We start from the raw sequence: 22,386 nt of genomic DNA on the forward strand, positions 1-22,386 counted from the left end.
CCAGCGACTGAACTTAACAGCATTTTTCAGAAGCAACATTACAAAAATTTCAAACAGCCCTTTTCAGGGCTACCAAGGTGGTAAATAAAAATATTACATTAATATTTACAATTTATATTTGCCAAATATAAATATTAAGGCTGTATGGAATCCTGAAATAAGTATTTTATTTTTAAATCAAATTTTTTAAGTTTCTTTAAGTTTTGAAAAAAAAATTTAATGTTAAAATAATTTCAGGTAATAAATCTTTACAGAATAGTTTGATGCAACAAATAAATAAGAAATATCTACAAATTGTCTATCTAACAATTAAAATCTTTGTTAAAAAAAATTTTCCTTTACATTACAGAGAAATAAAATATACTGTTGAAATCACTGAATTTCTCTCAGAGAAAGGTTTGAACACAAATAAAAACATATACAAATTAAATTTGGAACTTAATCTTTTCTGAAGTTTATTAAAAATCTTTTCTTTGTATAAGTATTTTTAGAAGTTTTTATATTTTTAGAAATAGAATGATGTTTGCCCCATTTAAAAATTTCCATTTCTGAAAACTCTGATATCTCAGAAGAAATGTTTAAATATCAGTTTATCTGACTAAAGTATACATTCTCACAATCATCATGCTTCATTTTATATATTTAATGTTAACTTCGTTATTTGTATTATTATACTTTAAATACTTTTTTTTACAACTATTCTTATTTAAAGTTGGTTTGATAATTTTATTAAATATACATCTTTTGAAAATATAGAAATTGTAAATATGGAGTCATTCATAGCAACTTTGGTTTGTTATAAATTTAATTAGTCTAATTTTAGTATTATTTCTTTTGTAAATTTATGCCCTATTAATCATGACATAATAGTTTTGACTTTATTTGAACATAATGTTTTGAGATATGATTTTCTCCCTTTTCCTTTTTTATTACATTATTGGATTAATATTTTATTATTTATTCTTTAACATAAGTTGTAATTAGGAGTGAAAACTGGAAATCTGAAGATGTCTTTCAAATGGTAAATTACACTTTATTACTGTACAAGGTTATTATTACAAATGTAAATAAATATTTATAAATGCAATTATATAAGTTTAATTTTTTAATGGCTGTCTAGATTATTAGAAAACAAGTAATTTTTTTGTGCATTGTACCAAATGACCAATACAATTTCTCAGAACCAGTTAAAAGTAACTTAAAAACGTTACTAGAAGTAACTTTTAAGCTAATTAAAAAAGAGCAACTTATGTGAAATGTGATAATTACTTTTAACGCACCTTCAAAAAGCCACTGTTTTTGCACAAATTTAAAATACCATCATTTATAAATACATTTATAATAAAATACAAAAACCTTTTTGAGCTAGTATTGTTTTTAAAATTGATCAAATTATTAAAATAACCAATGGAAATAACTGATATTTAAATATTTTAGTAAATAAGTGAAATTACTGCTGCAGCTTCAATTGTTCTTTTTTCCTATTCTTGGGAGTTATGAATCAAGTAATTAGTAATTTCTATAGTTGCCGGCCTCCATGGTGTGAGTGGTAGTGTCTTGGCTTTTCATCCCGAGGTCCTGGATTCGAATCCAGGTCAGGCATGGCATTTTCACATGCTACATGTCAACCCTCTCATCCTCTGAAGTTATATCTAACGGTTGTCCCAGAGTGTTAAAAAAAATAAAGTATTTCTATAGTTAATTTATACAAATGCTCCTTCAGTGGTTTTTTAATAGCATCTTTTAATTACCAGTAAATCAGATTTAAAGTGTTTCATTCCACATAAGAGAATAAATATTTCATGTTTTACCCTACTTTCAAAAATTTATATAAATTTAAAATAACACAAAATTGAGTATCTATTTTAAAAATATTTCTCTACTTCATAGGACGAACACCTAGGCTAAGTTTATTAGCCTAGTATAGATCTGTTTGTACAACACAAACTTTAATATCAATTGTGTCAGTACAAGTCCAGTAACAAAACTGGTATAAATTTGATATAACAAAATAAGAAAATATTTTCAAATTCTAGTTTTTATCAACCACTTGGGCATTTAGTCCTGTGAGAACACTGGCTGATTTCACTCAAGAGAAAAACAAAGTGGTATTCAGTTTAGTGGGATGTGGAATAGTGCACAGATTACTTGTGGTCTTTGCACTGTAATTGGTGTTGTCTGGATATGAGAATTAAGGCAATTAATTAGCTTCTTAACCCATTCTTGAATTGTATTTTTTGCCATATTTCTCTATTGAAGCTCAGGCCAACAACAGGTGATCAACAGTTCAGCAGTTGATGGTCAGTTCTAATGAAGTTTATTCTTTAACAATAGACTCGGTTCAAAAAAGGAATCTATAAACTGCAAAAAACTATAAATATGAGGCATATTCATAAAGTAAGGGCATTTATTCATTAAAAAAAATTAAATCGTGAGAACAGGGTTTTACTTACAGTTTTAGTTTACGACATATTTACTTCACTTTTCCATAAATGTCATTCAGTTCTAAGCACTTTTCGTAACGCTGCACCAGTTCCTTTAACCTCTGCATAGGTGAATGTCTATGCAGAGGGGTTAAAGATACACCAAGACACTTTTTCAAATGCAATAAGAGGACATAGTTGCTAGGTGCAAGATGGGGACTAGATGAAGGATAGTCAAAAAGTTCCCAACGAAAATCTTGAATCTTCTTCTTGGTTAAAGCAGTGATGTGAGGACGCCATTTTTGTGAAGAAGAATTATGCCAACAACAGTGTCCCGCGTCGTCGATTTTGGACGCACATCTCACTTTGGTGAGCATTTCGAAGTACACGTCAGCTGTAACTGTGGGTCCACCTTCCATAAAATCAACCAAAATGATGCCCTTTTTGTCCCAAAAAACGGTAGCTGACATTTTTCTACTCGAGTACAGAAATTGCTTAAACTTTCGTTTTGGGGAACTTGAATGGTGCCACTGCATTGACTGTTGTTTCAATTCTATGTTGATGTAGGATATCCACATCTTGTCGCCCGTAATGATATGGGAAAAAAAATCATCTCCATCTTGTCAATAGCAGTCCAAAAACGTTCGTCCACTGCAAATTTTTTGCTCTTTGTGTTTGTCGGTGAGCATTTTGGTGGGTACCCACCTTGCAAACAATTTGTGATATCTGGGCTTTTCTGTGATAATCGTGTAGATAGAGGTGTGTCCAATATGCAGAAATTCATCAGCCAGAGTCAATCATCGATCACATCGCAGGTTTTGGTTCACTTGTTCAATGATTTCTTTGGTTTAAATACTGGGCTTGCTCTATTCCGCTCTACATCATTCACATTTGTGTGGCCATTTTTAAAGTCTTGACACCATTGTCTAACCTTTTCTTCACTCATTAGTGTAGGTCTATATACTAGGCACAACTCTTGATGAATTTCAGCAGCTGAAGATTCTTCTGCACACAAAAATCAGATCACAGCGCGCACTTCACAACTGGCGGAAGAAACGATTGTCGTGGACATTGCGATCTGCATTCACTGGCAGGCAAACGACTATTACATTAAAACAACAACAGCAGTGGCTTTGTAAATAGTCAATAGATGGTCCTGCATGCGTGAACTGTTTTCAGACCAGCTAATATTTAAAGTTCACGGCCCTTACTTTATGAATATGTCTCATATAAACATATCAACCAATAAATAAATGTAAATCAGTAATCAGAATCTTTAAGGTAAGATTGACTGTTATTTTATGAGTGGATTGTTTACAGATTTATGGAAAAATAAAGTAATTAGAGTTATAGTTTTATTAAAGAGTTTCTGTAATAAATGTTTTATTTTCATGAAATTTGATTTATTTTTAGCCTGTGTATAGAAAAAAAGGAACGTATTATAAACATGTAAGTAATATAACACAAATCACCACTTACAACTGGTTGCTGATTAAGCTGAAGTTTTTCTAAATCACCTTGATCAAAAAACTCATCTGCCACTAATTTTGCCATTTTGTGCTGAACTTCCCATGGCTTAGATATTGCACTTACATCACATGCTGTCATCATCATGCCACAAAGCACTATCAACAAATTAAATTAGGATAGGAAGTTATTTCATCATGTAACATAATTCATGTCTTAGGATCAGTAAAATCTATGTTCTGACAGTAACTTTTTAAACATTAATTCAATTGATATTAATTTAGTTGTGTAGAGCAGCACCTATTTAGCTCAACAACCCCCAAAAAGTAAAAAAAAAAAAAAATATATACATATATATATATATATATATAATTTTATATAATGAATGTTTTGTGACCCCCAAATCCAACCCAATTAAATCTAGTTAAAATTATTTTGGTGCGTTGATGGTGACGGGTATGAACATACATGTATAAAGTGAACAAATATGAGCAATTCACAGGTTCCAATTTGATGTTTGCATCTCTTGTAACATGCATATCACACTTTTGAACAAGTCGTGTTCTCAGAGGAATAAGGGATTGGAGAATGTCAGTTTATTTTCAAATGTAAATCATGTGCCTGGTGCCTTTATTTAAGTTTTTAAAAGTATAGTTTCTTTAAAGTATACTTTAATAGTAGAGTTTTAAAAATAATAACTGAGGTTTTGGCTTTTTAGTGTGCTGTCAAACTGTAACTGGTTTTTTTTTTCAATTATGCAAAATATATAAATTTATGAAAAAATGAAATGAGCAATCTACATCCAGTGAATCGATTTGTAAAAAGATGAGATTGTACAATGATTGTTATTTAAATTAACGCTTTTCCTTATTGGATGGAAAGCCACAGTGCATTGTTTGCTTGAATTGCTTTTTTTGAAAGCATGAAGCCATCAGAATTAATTTGACACTCACAAACTAAATATTCTGATCATAAAAGCAAATCCTTGGAATTTTTCAAAAGAAAATTACATACCTTGAGAAATTAGCAAGCTTCTATTTGTAAATCAAGCCATTCTGATAAAGTGAAGCATCTTATCTCATAGAATTAAGAATATTTAAGATATCCAAACTCCATACAATCACAGAAAACCTCATACTGTCTGTAACAATTAATATGGTTAGTTTTGACGTGGAAGTAGCAAAATATATGTGAAAAAATTTCTGCTGTCTAACAACACAGTATCAACGTGAATTGATGACATGGCTGCCAATGTTTGTGATCAGATAATTGAGCGTGTGAATTTTTTTTGTATTCAGTTTGATGAATCAGCAGATGTGACAAACATTTTTCAGTTCTTATGTTTTGTGAGATATGAATGCAACTGGAACAGGTCAATCAGAAAATACTATGTTTTGCAAATCAGTTCCTGGTCATGCAACAGTATGTCTTTTTGATCTTTTTATGAAGCTACTAAAAACTATAACATAGATAACTATAACATAACAAAATGTATTGCCGTATGCAGTGATGGTGCAAAGGTAGTAACAGAAAAGAACAGTGAATTTCTGAAAAAAATTAAAGATCACCTTATACCAAAGATGGAATGAACGCACTAATTACTTCACACACATGCTCTAGCCACAAAACATCTGAAAGAAAATCTCAAACAAATTCTTTGTATAGCTGTAAAAGTAGTTAATTTTATTAACAGTTGACCATTACAGAATAAGCTGTTTACTACACTACGCGATTAAATGGGGGAAAAGAAAAAAAATCTCTTCTTTCCCATAAAGAAGTCAGATTGTTATCACAGGAGAAAGTGTTAATCTGGTTATTGGAATTGTGAGCTAAATTAATAACATTTTTTCAGGATAAACAAATGCCATTCTCAATGTTGTTACAGAATAATGAGTATATGTTGCTGCTGGCTTACTTAGTTGATGTATTTTCTCATTTAAACTACTTGAATGTGAATTTTAAAGGACGTGATAAAAACATTCAATTAATGACAGACAAAGTTTGTGCTTTTATCAAGAAGCTTGATATGTGGATTATTCATCTTCAAAGCAAACATTTTGATATGTTTTCACTCACTTCCTATTATATTGAGAAAAATTTGGATGAAGAAGACAGTATTTATTCACCACGGCTTGGATAACATGAAGATGCATTTGCATGAGCTAACAATTCAGTTGGCGGAGTATTTCCCGGAGGATAAAATTAATTCTTGAAGAGATGGGTACTGAATCCATTTAGTATATTGTAGCTGCTGCTAAGTTACCTGTTGATATTCACGACTAGCTCATCAAAATGCCAACCGATATAAGGTTACGACAACAATTCACATTTGAATATTTAGATATGTTTTGGCTAGCTTGTTGAAGTGAATATGTTTATTTAATCGCAAAACCATTGAAAATATGAACCTCTTCACTATTTCTTACCTCTATGAAAAGGGTTTCCCATCTTTGGTTGCACTAAGAACTAAATATAAGAATCATCTTTTATCACTTGAAAATAATTTGGTTTTGTGTATTTCAACATAGATCCATGTATGGAAAAACTTTTAAATGAAATCAAGTGCAACCATCTCATTAATTTATTTTCTTTATATATGCACTTATAAATGTAAGTAAAATGTTTATAATAAATGATTTGTTTATTGTTTATGTGTAAAGTTGTAGGCTCATTTCGTGATGTCCATTTCATATCTGCGTGACCCCCAGGTTGAGAAACACTGGTCTAAAGGAAAGAAAAAATGTCTTATATGAAATATTTCTAAAAAATAAAGATATACTGGATTTTGCTCACTAGGGAAATATTTTTTATTAGTTATCTGTAAAAACAATGATCTTTATATGGACATGGTTTTTTTTTTATGAATGATTACCTTTCTTCTGTGGTTTATAGGTAATGCGTTTGAAATGGGTGTGTTAATCCAGAATCCTATTAAATACAAATATCAATAAAAAAGGTGATTACCCTGTGCTTATTTACCAACAAACCTTATTTATTTGCGGTAATTTTAGAAATGTACAAAATATCATGAAATGGTTCTATAAATTGAAGGTTGAATGATGCTCACAATGAAGATAAGAGAACAGATAGCAGATTGGTGATGATTGATGATCATTAATTAATTCTTCATAAACTTGATAAAACAGTTTGAAGAGATTAACAAATGGCAAGAAAATGTAGAAACTGATAGCTGAAGTAATGAGATTACTATTCAAGAAATTATTATAGAAAATTTTGGGTTATAATTATTTATGTTATTCTCAGTTTCAAAAAAAATAATCACTCAGATGAAGAAATATGGAGGTCAGTCCTAACACATCACTGAATACTCACATACTTCATATCAAAAAGCGGAAGGAAAAGAGTTAATTTTAAAGAAAACATGTATCTATCACTCATGATTTAAAGTACTGAATACAATGATTTAAAGTACTGAGTCAGAATATGATGATGCAGAAATACAGAAGGTGATTCCTAGAGTATTTGGACAATGGTAGAAATTTAGTTAACAAAATATTAAATTTTTTACATAATATTCACTAGGTGCAAGTTCTGGGTGTGCAGTGGATGTGCCATTTTACACATTTATAAATAAATTATTTATTTAAATCTTACAAATTTATATAGTACATAAAGTGTAGCGTTTAGTTTAAATGCAAGATAAGCAAGAAAGTTAATTTTACAAATAAAACAAAGTTATTAAATACTTAACAATTCTAAAAATTGCAAAAGTTAAAATAATCCATTGGTTTGGTCTAGTGGCAAACTTGTCATAAATCAGCTGATTTCAAAGTTGAAGTTCTCGGTTTCAAATCCTAATAAAGGTAGTTTAGTTTTATTCAGATTTGAATACTAGATTGTGGATACCAGTGTTCTTTGGTGGTTGGGTTTCAATTAACCACACATGTCAGGAGTAGTTGACCTGAGTTTGTTCAAGACTACAAATTTATTGGTAGTTACATTGTTCTGTTTGTTGCTAATGGCTTTAATTGTTGATGCGACTATAAATAGAAGTATTTTTAAAAAAGTAAAAACAATTTAAAAAAAAAATGATTTATTATAATTAGGCATGTTTAAATGAAGAAGTAGTTATAAATAAATTTAAAATGTGTTTAACGTTTTGAAAACATTACTTATTAAAATAGTCATATTTTTAAAATTAAAAAATAGGTTAAAGAGATGTATATAATAAAAGAGATGAAATAAATAAAAATATCCCATAAGTTACAAATATATAATTGATTAATAAAAATTAATTATTTACTAAAATATTAGTTCATATTCAATAATTTAATACATTCGTTACCTCTTGCCAAAAAAGAAACGCATTATGTTTTTCATGAAGTATTTTACTGCTGAAGAAAGCCGCTCTAGAGCCATTAATGCCTCAAATGGAATAAGATGCTTACATCTGTCAAACTATTTTGTCTTATCATGATAATTTGATAAATGGTAATTTTGTAGATGCAATGTATTATTTTAATTTCTATGAAATATAATTCTTCATTTTCTTAAGTATAATAAATAAAGCCCTAGAACAACCTGAAATACTGATCAGAGCTTTAGCTAAATCTAATTAAAACAATAAAAGTTTGAGAAAGTTTTTTTAGAGATTCTGTTTGCTTTAGTCTTAACAGCTACTCCATACTGACAAATTAAAAAAAAAGTGAAATATGTATTTAAGGATCGATTTATTTGTTTGAACTATGTCCAACAGCAATCAATCAGTTAATTGCAAATTGTTGTATGGTTGGTGAACCATACGCTATAAAGAATGTTAAGTATATTGAAATAAATTAAAAACACTTAAAAGCTTTTTATAGAAAAAAAAAAAAATATATATATATATATATATATATATATAAAATATAAAACTAGATGACTATAATAATAATTGTGATAATGCAAATTAAAAGGACTGAAACTAGAATAAAAAAGTAATTGGATATAAAAGATAGAAAAATCAGTGGTAAACCAACTTTTCCTGGAAAGTGTCTAAAAAATTCTGTTTATAAAACATGAAAGCTTTAAAAAATTCTGTAAAAAAACAGGAATCTGATAATTGCAAAACTTATTTTAGAAATTTACATTTCACATTGGTTTTTAAGTATTAAAAACTTGGTATGTTAAGAACAGAGGCCTGCCTTCACTTCTATTCTCTTCTGCCTTTGCATGTGAGAGGTTAAAACATCTCACTATGTCTTTTGATTTCCTTACAAAGAATAAAAAAAAAAAGTTGAAAAGATTTATTGTTTCTTGAGCATACTTCTTTTTTCAGTAAGTCAAAAAATATTTAACTTAAAAAAATGTCAATAATTTTGTATCCTTGAAACTGTGGCACTGTTGGCTTACACAATTTTTCAGCTGCTTTAAGCATAAAGCAGTTTCAGGAAAAAATACTCCTAAAATTACTATTTAATATTTTGGTTTAGCTTGTCATTAAAAATTAATCATTTTTTATACTATTCATTGGTGACTGTCCTTTGCTTTTATAAAATTTTGACAATAGTAATTTAGACACTTACATTCTTTTTTACCTTCACTTTGCCAGTCAAATTCACCATTTTCAATCAGTTCCATAAAACTACTTCTTTTCTTAAAATACATAGCTAAATCAGTAGAAAGTATAGAATTTTCTACTGTCTTCATGACAGCCCTATAATCTACAGGTGACAAAGCCTGAAACAAATAGTAATTTTGAGTTACAATGAGTTTTGTTTTTTATTATTACAAATTTAAGGGTGTAGTAAATTTATTTATTACTTAAATTAAGTAAATTTATTTTATTTTACTTAAATAAAATCTTTCATTCAGATTTATGAAAATTGATCCATCTGACTGAAAAGTTAGGGTTTTCTTGCACTGCACAGAGTGCAGTGCATAAGTTTTACGGTCAGGAAATGTATTCCAAAAAGATTATAAAAGATAACTATTTTACTTTATCATATTTTTTTAATGAATCAAAATGATCAAATATTTAGCCATTAGCATCTAAGCTTATCAAAATGTTGGTGATATTCAGTTTTGGGTGATATCTTTGATTAGTTCACCTCAGGTACTGGCTGAGTAGTAAGTCATTACTCTCAGAGAAAGTAACTGAGTGGTGACTCTTGTATATCAGGAGTTTTTTACATACATTACAGCCATAAGAAATACTATTACAGTTAGTATAAAGAAACAACTAATGCATCAGTACCAACCAGTACTCCTTTCTGTTAAAAACAATAATGCATTATACATATACACTGCCTCAACTCAGCACAGGAGGAGCAATGTTGTTTAACCAAATGTAAAAATGAATGCATCAAAATTAAATGTAACATAATGCATTAGCACAGATGTAATTAAATTTGTCATAAAAATTAAATAATGAAATTAAGAATTTCAACTAACAACGTTAATCATATATTGACAAAATAAAAAACTGTTTGTTATCCAGTAATTAAGTAATTATTATTTAACAGATGGTGCAGAGGTTAGCATGTTAACTTCCAGATCATTTGGCCTCAAGTTCAATTTCTGCCAAGGGTCTGACATTTTTTTACCTAACATTTCATTTATTTCATCTTCCCGTACGGTATAAAAAAAAAGTGTTCAGTAATGAGGTATTTCATTTGTGCAACAAGTAAATCTAATTGCTGGCTTCAGTACAAATATATACACTATATGCAGAACATTTATATCACGCTATTTAAATATTGTTAAACATACCTGTGGTTTTTGCTAAATAAAATGTGAATTTTGATTACCGAATTACTACACTAAATAAATTTTCTACAAATATTTCTATATTTTATTATTTTTTATAAAAAGGGAAAATGGAAGGCTTAGATTGTGAATACATAAAAAATTTAGAAGTTAATAAAGACTAACATCATACCTCAAATATATTATTGCCTTCACTATTCAGTATCATAACACACTGGTCAAAATGGTGATGCTCCATTGTTGATGTTGTATATAAAATTGCTAGAGGAGACTCAGTCTTTGTTTGAAAAGCATTATTTGTACCTCGATGATCAAGATCATGGCACAGGCAGGCGACCATTAATCCTAAAATCTGTGAAAAGAAACTTGTACAAGATAGTTACAACTATGCAGCTATACAACTTATAGGATAAACATGTTTTATTAACACTTTTAATTCCACACAATTCTATTTAACTTATTTATATGTAAGTATCATGTAGATGATATTTCAGTGATTTTTAGTATTATTCAAATCAACAATATAAAATTGCTTTTTGATTTACAGATTTTGTTTAAAACTTATGAAAGAAAATATGTAATATTTTCTTTCAACGTTATCACTTTATCAAAATCACATTTTTGTAAAAGCCAAACTACAGAATCATATAACTAACACCTTATTGCATTCAATTAAGATCTAAAAACTTGCTACACAATGTCTGGGCTAGTCACAGTTGTACTAGCGTATTCAGGTGAAAATGAAATCATCTTTTGTTTCATCGTGTTACTAACATACAATTCTTTATACTCTGATAGGGTTGCTATGTTGTAGCCTAGTGTATTCTTACAATGGAAGTAAATAGGAACAAAAAAAGGTACAAAAGGGGAATAACAAGTGAATAGGCAAGAGAAAATAGTATTAATCTTATGAATGTAACTACAGTTGATTGACTGTGGGAATGACATTCCTCATGCAATTTCCTGAAGTCATCTAGAAATAAAAAAAATTCAGTTTAGTGTAACACTAACAAAACAAATTTACTTAATCTGTTACCAAAGATGAGAACAGTTCATTGTTTTTTATTATAAGATGTCCATCATAAAAATAATTTTTGTCAATACTTGGTTATAAAAACTAGTCAAATGAAGAAGTTATTGGTCTTTTTAGATAAAATTTTCAAATTGATTTTTATATCCTTGTTAAGATGTGTATTGATAAGATAAAAGTTATGCAACAGTAAAATAACAATCATTTATGTTAATAATAGGATCATGACATTAACTAGTTAAAGAAATAGAAAACCAAACACCAGACAGTTTTCTTTCCTAATGTTTACCTTATGATTTATTTAGCTTGGAAAGCAGCACCACACAATTCCAATACTATACTGGATATTTAGGATAAACCATGGTACAAAGAATGATTTCATTTTCCCATGAATACCCAAGCACAATTGTGAATAGCCCAGATATAGATATAGTAAGGATTTTATACATTAAATGAATATAATAAGGAATTATTTATAAAATTCAGTTTTTTGCTTGTAAAAAAAACCGGTTTTGAAAGAGAAAATGTTACAAATAAATATATTATAAACAAAATTTATAGTTCAAAAAGCAATTTTGCACCATAAATTTGAATGTTATGGAAACAATTTTACATAGGTTTATAATTGAACTAAAATATGATAATCAGTGAGAAAACAATACTTACTTGACTGAGTAATTTATTTTTGAATATCTTTTAAAAGTATTGTTTAATAATTCAGGTACATGAATTATATAATGGGGGTGAATTACAATACTTACTGAAATTGACATGTTTGCTGTACTGCGCTGCATTGGAAGATCAACCCATGCAGTGCAATGTGTAATGCCAGTTCAATTAGTAAATCTTGTAGCCAGGCACTAAATTTAGCCTCTAACTAGTGCACTTGTTTGTATGAAATTCATTTGAGTAATCAGAGACCAGAAAATAAAAAAGTGAAAATTTGTTTTACCTGAGTTTTTAACATTTTAAGTTAATTTTTTTTCTAATTTTATGTTACTGCAGGAAGAATCACTGTTATCATAACTGATTTTAAGAGTAAAAAATAAAAGATATTATTTAGAAAATATTTGCAACAACTAAAAATATGAATTTATCAGTTAAGAAAAAAAAAATTTACCTAAAACATTGAAAATACATGAATACTAAGAATTATTTCTTAGTACAAAGTAGTACATTAATAAAATTCAGATGTAAATCCAAAGCAAGGTAATAAAATAATATGTTTATAAATATTCAGTTCATACAAACTGGAAAAATGATTGTATGCATGCATTTGGTTATTAAATCCATTTCTAGAAAACAATATTGTGAATACAGATGCTAGCTTACATATGTGTTTTTGGAGTCGAGCTGATGACACAGCATATTTGAGGGAATGATGGAAATGAAATAATTCTGAGGAGTCAATAGATTATGTTTTATTTATGTGTAGTTATTTATCTGAAGGAAAATAACATGTAGAAGAATATTAAAAAGATGATATGTTAGGTAAAATATTGTAGAAACATTAACGTGGAGTGATTATGATTGTGATTGATTGTTGTATTGCTAGTAAATAGACAACAAGAAGTAGTGGAGGATTTCAGGTATGTAATGGTGGTTCCATTTGAAAGACATCAAGCATTACTGGATGCACCATGCATCCAGGACTGATATTCCTGGATCCTTATTTGTGACAGTGGAAAAAATTTTGCTACTAATAATTAACTATTTTGCTAAATAACTGAAAATGTCCCACTACCCCAAAAATCAGGAAACATCAATGATGCCAGAATTAATATTTTTTTAAAAATTGGTTTAGCATAGATAAGCATTAGATTCTCATCCAGGTCATAATTTTTATTACTACCATTTTACAGGATACTGTAAAATAATAGGATTAAAAGACATGAATGTTAGTACGGCATTCATAGTCTGATACAATGAATGAAAATTATATGAAACATTAAAAGAATGCTTTCATTACTGCAGGTGCACAAAATTAAAAATGATTGGAGAAGAAACCACTGTTCTTCCTCATAAACTTTAGTTCATCTATTCATTAAGAAATAAAATGGAGATAATCAGAAATACTTTGTGAAAGAGAAATACATTTGTCACATCATTTAATTTATGCTTTATTGACTGGCAGAGGATTAAAATTGAATATCTTCACTGGATATTGAAGATATTGGGTATTACTTGATAGTAATCCACTTATTTGCTAGGAATATTGAAATATAATCATCATTACTTTACTATTTCAATTTTATCATTTAGTGACTACTGCTGTATAATCTGACTTCAATGATTCCAATTTTCTGCAAACTATTCCAACAATATTAAACTATTAGTAATCGATATTAGATTCCAATAGTCAAAAATTTGAGGGCAATGTTTATTTCACAGCTATTTCAAAAATTACACTTAAGAGCAAGTTCACAGTGAAGTACAATTTGATGTTGTTACTTTGGTAACAGGTAACAAACACACAAAGTGCATAAGGGTATTTAAACATTTAAGACATTAATTCACCTCACACATACCAACATTAAGAATTTGCCATGGACAAAATTCTTCTTTTGGAAAATTTTGGCTTAAAGAAAAAAACTTTGATTGCTTGCGCCAAGTTTGCAAAATCTGTTTCAAATATCTGTTACAAAAAAACTGAAATCCTGATCTGCATCCAGTTGAAAATGTATTTTTTATTCTTGGCATCTCTAAACTAGAGTAGAAGTTTTTTTTTAGAATTAAACAAGGCTGTTTAATTCTAAAAAATAAATGGTGGTCCGCACAAAAAGTTTAGTGGTTCGTGCACTTCATTATATTTATTACATAATTTTACAACCTTCAAATGCGTTGCTATTCATTTTTTTTAATGGCAATAATAATGCATACAACTGAGAAAACCGAGCACTTGCTTACTGTACAACTGCGAGTTTACATTAGTCAACATTGTCTGTCAGTCATATAAATTTGGGTTTGTTATACTGTTTACTGAGGTTTAAACAGTTAAATTTCTTCTGTGGTAGAAAGCATTATGAAAATTTTTAATTTGTTTGTTTTTAGACATAAAAAATAAGTAATTGTGTACTGTTTATTTAATAATTGGCATTAATTTTTTGATACATTTCAGATGCTTATAAGTGAACAAAGAAAAGACAAAATTAAATGTATTACGACTTTTTTCAAAAACCAACCACTAGTAGCAGTAGTGATTCGAATATTAATTATTCTGGAAAAGATTCACCTTCACCAAAACGATACTGTCTTGTTTGTCGTTATAACCCGGATTACTTAAAATACGGTTTTATTTCATTGTCAGAATTGGAAGATTTTCTGAGACTTCAATGCGTCATATGCAAAGAAATTTTATCAAATTAATGTATGAAGCCCGCAAAATCAGTACGTCATTTACAAACCATTTGATTCTACAAAATAAGCCACTTGAATTTTTTGAAGGTAAAAGTGCTGAATTTAAAAATAAAAAGTTATCTTTGAAGAAGTTTTTTCTTGTCGACAGATCTTTTGTAAAAGCATCATTTTAGTTGCTTTACGAATTACTAAGTGCAAAAAAGGCTTATTTTTTTTGCAGATAACTGGCTTAATATATTTATTGGTAAAACAGACACTGTTCTTATTCAATTGATAAACTATATCAATAGCAATGCACTGAATTACAGACTATTTTCAAAATTATGCAATGAAATGGGATTTTAACATGAACATTTATTAATTCATGCTGAAGTAAGATGGTTATCAAGGAGAAGAATATTAACAAGACTTTACAAATTAAGAAAAGAAGTAGAAACATTTCTTGAAACAAAAAATTCAGAGAAATGTTTTCCTTGATCACAATTGGATTTCAAAATCGGCTTACTAATTGGATATCTTTTCATTAATAAATTATTTAAATTTAACATTGCAAGGAAATAATGCTACCACTTTTGACTTGTGGAATAAAACAGAAGCGTTCAAAAAAAGGTTACAGTTATGGTGCAGATGTGTAAAGGAAAACAACTGTTCTATGTTTCATTAATTTTCACAATATACTAATGAAGCTGATATAATTATTAACAATTTAAAAAATATTGTTGTAAAACATGCAACAGCATTTAGTTCTGCATTTGATCAATACCATCCAAAAGAGGAAGACTAGCATCAAAACAAAAAAGAGAAATCGTATGAATATAAATTCAGCTTTGTGTATGGCAGTCACTTACATAGTTCCAAGAACTGACAAACTAATAAATGACAACAGATGCATTAGGTTTGCAATGTAATAAGTTTAATATTCTTCCTTAATAAAAAAAGTATTTCAAAGTTTCGATTTTGTATGTTTTTATTACATGGTTTTATTCAAATTGTTTTCTACTTATCTTGGTTAAATATGGCAACTAACAAACCAATTTTTCTAAAATTTTGCTCAAAAAACAGTCTTCAATTGTAATTGAAGACTGTTTTTTGAAATGCATGAATCTAAAAGAAAATTAAACCTAGGGTTTCTCCAGAAACTATTACTTGGGCTAACTTTTGAAAAATCTTTTCTCCTCTCCTTCAACTAGAGCATCTTGTGCATAATCTTTACTGAAAAATATATCATCATTTTATAGTACTGTCTGAACTTTTTAGGTAATTAGTCTGTGAATTAGTAAAAAAAAAAACCCCTCCACTTTCTTCAATTTGGTATGGAACTTTTCGTATGGTCTGCAATACAAGCTTAAAATTTTAACTGGTCTGCAGTATCAGTTGCATTGAGAAATATTGATCTAGACTGCATAAATTTTCAAATTCCTCAGTTAGATGATGATGACTAAGATAGATACCATTACTATCAGCAAGATGGGACACCACCTCACTACCACTTAGAAGTAAAAGATTTTCTTGATACTCAATTCCCAGACCAATGGATTGGTCGTGAAGGTCCAATTGCGTGGTCAACTTGCACCCAGATTTGACCCTGCTAGATTCTTTCTTGTGGGGTTTCGTTAAAAATTGGGTTTAGGTGCCACCTTTACCTGCTGTTCTTATTCAACTAAGACTTAGAATTAATGCCACAGATGCAGACTGACTACAGTCTGGAATAAAATCGATTTCATGTGGGATGTATGTTGTATTACAGTGGAAGCTATATCGAATCAAAGTGAATGTTATGTGACAAACTTGACGTGTTCTTTTATGAAATGAGACCTCAACTGAATTTGTAAGTTATGTCAGTAAAATTTTATATGCTTTTAAAGTTGTCCTTTTTGAATCACCTGGTATTATTAGAGCTGAAAAAATGATCATATATCTGTGGTTATATATTTTAAAAAAAAATTTGTTGGGATGCAGCTAAGAAAGGTAAAAGCTGTGAGATATGAATCAAAAACATATTTAAACTTACAAAAACTAGAAAGTACAAAAAGTAGAAAGTACTAGAAAGTTTAGAAGTAGGTGTACTTTTTGTTGCAGAGGGTTTTAAATGAAAAAAGAAACTGTATTAAGGGATTGTAAAAAGAGCTTATCTAAATGAAAAGAAGAAAACAAACCAAGAATAAGATAAAAGAAAATTTCATTCAGTAATTCAATTAAGATAAAAATCTTTTTAGCTAAATTATTAAAAGATAAATGTAAAAGTGAAAATTAATTATTAAACTTGAAATAATGTACATGAATAAATTAGGTTATAATGTAGGTGTGTAAACTGAATGAAATACATGTAAATTAAAAAATTATTTTATAATTATCAATTGTATAAAATAAAATCTAAAACTCTGATAGCACCTTTTAAAAGAGTCAAACTATTTTGGTCTGTTGTGTCTGCTTCATCACTAATACTACTGATTCTGTTTGTTAGTCTGAATAAAATATTAGATAGCAGCTATTAGGGGGTCATAGTATGTCAGCAGGTATCATGAGAAGTTCATGAATTAAAATGAATGCTCCAAATTTAAATGACTATGGTGATTATTTTAGCTGAATATATGTAAGAAATTCAAACTGTCTCAAACAAGATGGATGTTTCATGAACATATTTTTAGCTAAGGTAAACCTTCATCAGATTCTTTTATGACGGGATCTGATTTAAGTACTGCCCTACTTGAAATTGGTCTGCTATGATTTAGTTGTATAAAACAACCAGTGAATTCACTTCATATTCATCAACAGGAACACAAGATCTTCACAAACTGAGAAAAATTATGCAATCTTTTTCCAGCAACTAGATTTTATGTGCTATTACTATCTTAGGTAAAGAATGCACCTGGAGAAGAGACTTTGGTATAGTGGGCGACATATTGCTGTGCACACAGGCTGACCTGACGGCTGGCTTACCGCACTATTAACTACCCTGACAATGTACTGCATACTATGTAAGTATACAAAGCTATACAAGATGTTTTTGTAAAGAAATGACAATCTAACTGTTCTACCCATCCTGTAAGCCTATCTCTCGCACGCAATGTGCACAGGTATATGCCGCCTGCTACAAATACATACAGTTTTTGAAACTGCATCTATCTTTTAAGGGATTAAGTTAAAAAGTAGATTTGTGTTTCCACTACCAAAAATGTTTATTTGTTCAGTTTTCATTGAAAGTATAATTTAATTTTTCTAAGTAGCACAAATCAGTTTTTATTCTGGAGAAAAGATATACAATTTAATAAATGAGAATATTTCCTTTCAGATTTCCATAAGATGAATAAGCAAATTTGGATTCAGAATCCCCTTTTCTTATTATAATCCCCTATTCTTTAGGCTTATTCCTTTGACTGTCAATCATAAATTCCTTTTACAAAGCCATGCAGCATATCAGCATTAGTGTTTTGAAAATAATATGCTGTTAATAATGACCTTTGGCAGATAATGTAAACTGAATTAGTCTCTTGAAATTCAGAGGAGCTAAATTATTCCTGCAATGAGCTATCAATTCCTTTGAGTATTGATTTTCACACTCAGTAAAATTGTTTTTAACATTTCTTGTTAATATTAATATCAAGTAGATTAAAAGATTAATGCATTATTCTTTTACAACCAACTACAGCTAATCCCTAAATAAACATGAAATGCAACATTTTATTTCAAATTAAGGTAATAGAATTCACATTACATAAACATAGTAAAAATTGTACCTGGCCATTAATTTTTTCATTTTACATACAAAAATGAACAAAAAATATTCAATAAAAAAAATTGTGATTTCCCTCTTGTTTTTTTCTGTTATTTTGTTTTGTTTTAAAGAAAAACTTATATTCAAGGTCAGATTGAGTATCATTATAATATTTGGTAGATAGGTTTATATCAACTTGATAGGTTTATATCAATATTTTTAGGTAATAAAATATTTTGGTGTAAACATGTTTACAGATTTCAAAATGGCAGTCACATTAATTTTCTCATCTTTTAAAATTATGTTGGCTAAAATGTTTGGCCTTTCATTATACAGAGTCCGGCATATAAACCTGATGATTTTTGAGGGATAATAATTAAACTGTGTTTCGTACTATTAAAACATTTAATACATCAAATTAAAGATCAATTTTTGCAATTTATAGTGAATTACTTACATAGATTTTTTTTATTTGAATATTATGTCGTCCAAATGTTTTCCATTACTCCTCACACACTCACTTAACCTCATTCTAAAATTTGACATTGCTCGCTCAATCATCACTTGTGGAACTGCTTCAGTTTCTGGTTGAATGGCTTCCTTGAGTTCTGCAATTGACTGTGGTTGACTACTGAAGACTTTTGTTTGAGATACCCCCACAAAAAAAAATCACAAACAGCCAGATCAGGTGACCAAGGAATGTCGCCAAATCGGGAAATCAAACGTCCAGGAAAGGTTTCACGCAGAAGATACATTGCGATTCTCGCCGTATGGGTGGTGGCACCATCCTGTTGAAACCAAATTTCATGTCCTTGAAAGTCATTCACTTTCGGTCACAGAAATACATTCAAAATGTTTATATATCGATGAGATGTTACTGTTACTCTGCGATTTAACTCCTCAAAAAAATATGGGCCTATTATGCTGAACTTTAAAACCGCACACCACACTGTAACATATTGACTGTAAAATGGTTTTTCAAGAATTTGGCGTGGATTATGCGAAGCCCAATAACGATAATTTTGTTTATTCACAAATCCTGACAGATGAAAATGTGCCTCGTCACTTAAAAGAATAATGGCATCCTGGAGGCCATTTTAGAGGATGACCTCGCAAGCTGTTTTGCGAGACGCCCAATCATTAGTATTAAGTTGCTGCACTAACATCATCTTATACGGATAGAATTTCAGGTCGGCATGAAGAATTCGTCATACATCGATCAGAAATGGCTAACGCAGCAGCATTTCTCGCTGCTGAACGTCGTGGAGACCGTGTAACAGCTAACCTTATATCGTTAATGTTTTCAGGCGTTCTCACAGTCCGGTTTTGTCCTGTTGGTTTCATTTTTAAAGCAGACAATGTTTCCTAAAATTCTTCACCTATCTCCGTATTTCTACTAGGATCAGACACGTGTCAATTTGCATTGAAATGTCTGCGAAATAATCGCTGTGTTACAATAACCGAGTCATTTTTTTAAAAATAGGCTTCAATCACAAACGCTCCTTGTTCACCGACCGTGACATACTGACTACTGAAATAGCATGAGTAGACCTGTCTATGTACAACACTCCTGCCTTCTCATTGACAATGGTGCCAACATAACAATTACTACAAAATCGTCAGATTTATATGCCGGACCCAAAAAATAACACTTTTTTTTGCAAATTAATTAATAAACAACGGAGTTATTGTACACAACAAAATTTTCAACAGAATTTTCATGAAGAACATGAGACTAAGTCTTTTTGAAAAAAAAAGTAAAGCAAACATTAAGAATAACAAGAATTCCATACCAAATTTACTAGAGATATGAAGGAAAAGTAGATTTTCAATGCGTTCTTCTCTGAGCTAAATATAATCTTGCATAGTATACAAAAGCCGCTGAAATGTAGATGATGCCCAAGTGCTATCTTTATTTTGCTCACAATAGAGACAAGCTGTACAATGAAAATCATTACTCTCAGGGAAAGTTACTCTAGATTTGTGCCTGTTATTCTTTTTGGGATTCTCAATCATTAGAAAGAACAGGATGTAAAGTTTAAAAAAAAAATTGAACTTACCATTTTCTGTAATGAAAGAGTGCACTGTACACCCACACTACTTCTGTTCAGTAGAAGATTTACTTACTTTATTTTGTAATGAGCCTTAATACTTATAATCTTACAGTCTTATGAGTACAGTAATAAGACATTTTTAAGTTGGGCAATTTTATTTGAATGGGCTTTCTTTAACTTGCTTGTTTAATGTTTTAGATGGTTCCATCTTTATCAGAACTTAAATGATGAATAATTTATATATCTAAACAGAAGTTTTTTTCTAATAAACAAAAGATAAGTTGGATAAATTAGATTCATAAAAATAAGCACAGGTAACACAATACAGAGATTTATTTTATACTTTATAGACCTTTAGATTCACTATTAAATAGATTGATAAATAATACACAATCTTAAAAATGGTATATTAGTATGTAAATAACATACTAAAATATATGGATGACTGACTAATTTCTTGCTTTCTAAAGTTTGCTCTTTGTTAATATTAAAAATTTAACTACAACATGAATTCATAAGATTGCACTTGTTTTTATTCCTTCTTGATGTTACTGAATATACAATATATTCTGAATTAATTTAAAAATTTCATTAATAATAAAATATAGTGCTTGCAAGTGAAACAGAATGTAATTGATAAAACAGCTGCAAAAATCTGCTGATTTAATGATATCAAACTAAGTAGTATTATACAAATTTCTACATCTAATTTTAATTTAATGTACTGATAACCTCTGAATCTATGGCATTCATATTTTATTTTCCTAATGTGTAAGTTGCAATGTGTTCAACTAGTGAACAATAAGCAACCTCCCACGACTCAGTGAGATGGGGATGATATGTATGAACTGTAAATGTAGTGTAATCTTGTACAGACTCAGGCCAACCATTCCTGAGGTATATGGTTAATTGCACCCCAACCCCCAAGTACATTGGCATCCATTGCCTAGAATTCAAATCAGTATAAAAAAAACTAACTTTTGCTGAGATTTGAACTTCACAACCTTTGACTTCAAAACCAGCTTTTAAACAACTGATTTGCGTTGTTGGGCTGATCTAGTTATCCAGTAGATATGCTTGGTGAGCATGATATTAAGAAAAAAATTATCAATTTTCAGAAATATTTTAAAAGATATAATTGATAATAATGTGAAACTGATTTTTTAATAGAAAATTAAAGTAACTAAGAAAATTGGCACCTCTAGATCAGTCATGAAACGCTCCATTTTACCAGTTTTAAGCATAGCAAACATTGTTTGAGCAACATTCAGTGCATGCCTCCAGTTGTGATACTTTACAGGACGGTAATTTTTCTTTACACTTAATATCCAGCGACAAAGTACCTGAAATGAAAAATATTTTGTAATATGTATTCATTAAGTAGCATAATAAAACACAGCACTAAAATTATTAAAAACTTTAAATTAGTCACTTTCAAATTAAAGTTATTATTACATTCTTCAATGGAAGAATTTCAACTAATTTAAAGCTCATTCAAAAAAATAAATAATGTTCCTCAAGAAATGTTTTATATTAGTAATTTTAAATGAGTTAAACTGTTATGCCTTACCACTACTAAATAGCAATAAATAACAAATGGTTGTCTAAGCATCTAAGCAAAGGAAAATTGTA

At 29.4% G+C, this 22,386-nt stretch overlaps 1 protein-coding gene across 1 annotated transcript in view; it reads right to left on the reverse strand.

The window, feature by feature from the left end:
* Pde6 (phosphodiesterase 6) overlaps positions 1-22,386 on the reverse strand; it is a 215,056-nt gene that overhangs the window by 13,146 nt on the left and 179,524 nt on the right. Inside the window, exons 15-18 of the mRNA XM_075354878.1 lie at positions 21,954-22,097; positions 10,771-10,950; positions 9,416-9,569; positions 3,903-4,048 (exon numbers count right to left, since the gene is read on the reverse strand). Of these exons, the coding sequence (XP_075210993.1) occupies positions 3,903-4,048; positions 9,416-9,569; positions 10,771-10,950; positions 21,954-22,097 (624 nt within the window). The remainder of the gene's footprint in view (positions 1-3,902; positions 4,049-9,415; positions 9,570-10,770; positions 10,951-21,953; positions 22,098-22,386) is intronic.

The sequence above is a fragment of the Lycorma delicatula genome, chromosome 1 (assembly GCF_047948215.1).
Source record: "Lycorma delicatula isolate Av1 chromosome 1, ASM4794821v1, whole genome shotgun sequence".
NCBI lineage: Eukaryota > Metazoa > Arthropoda > Insecta > Hemiptera > Fulgoridae > Lycorma > Lycorma delicatula.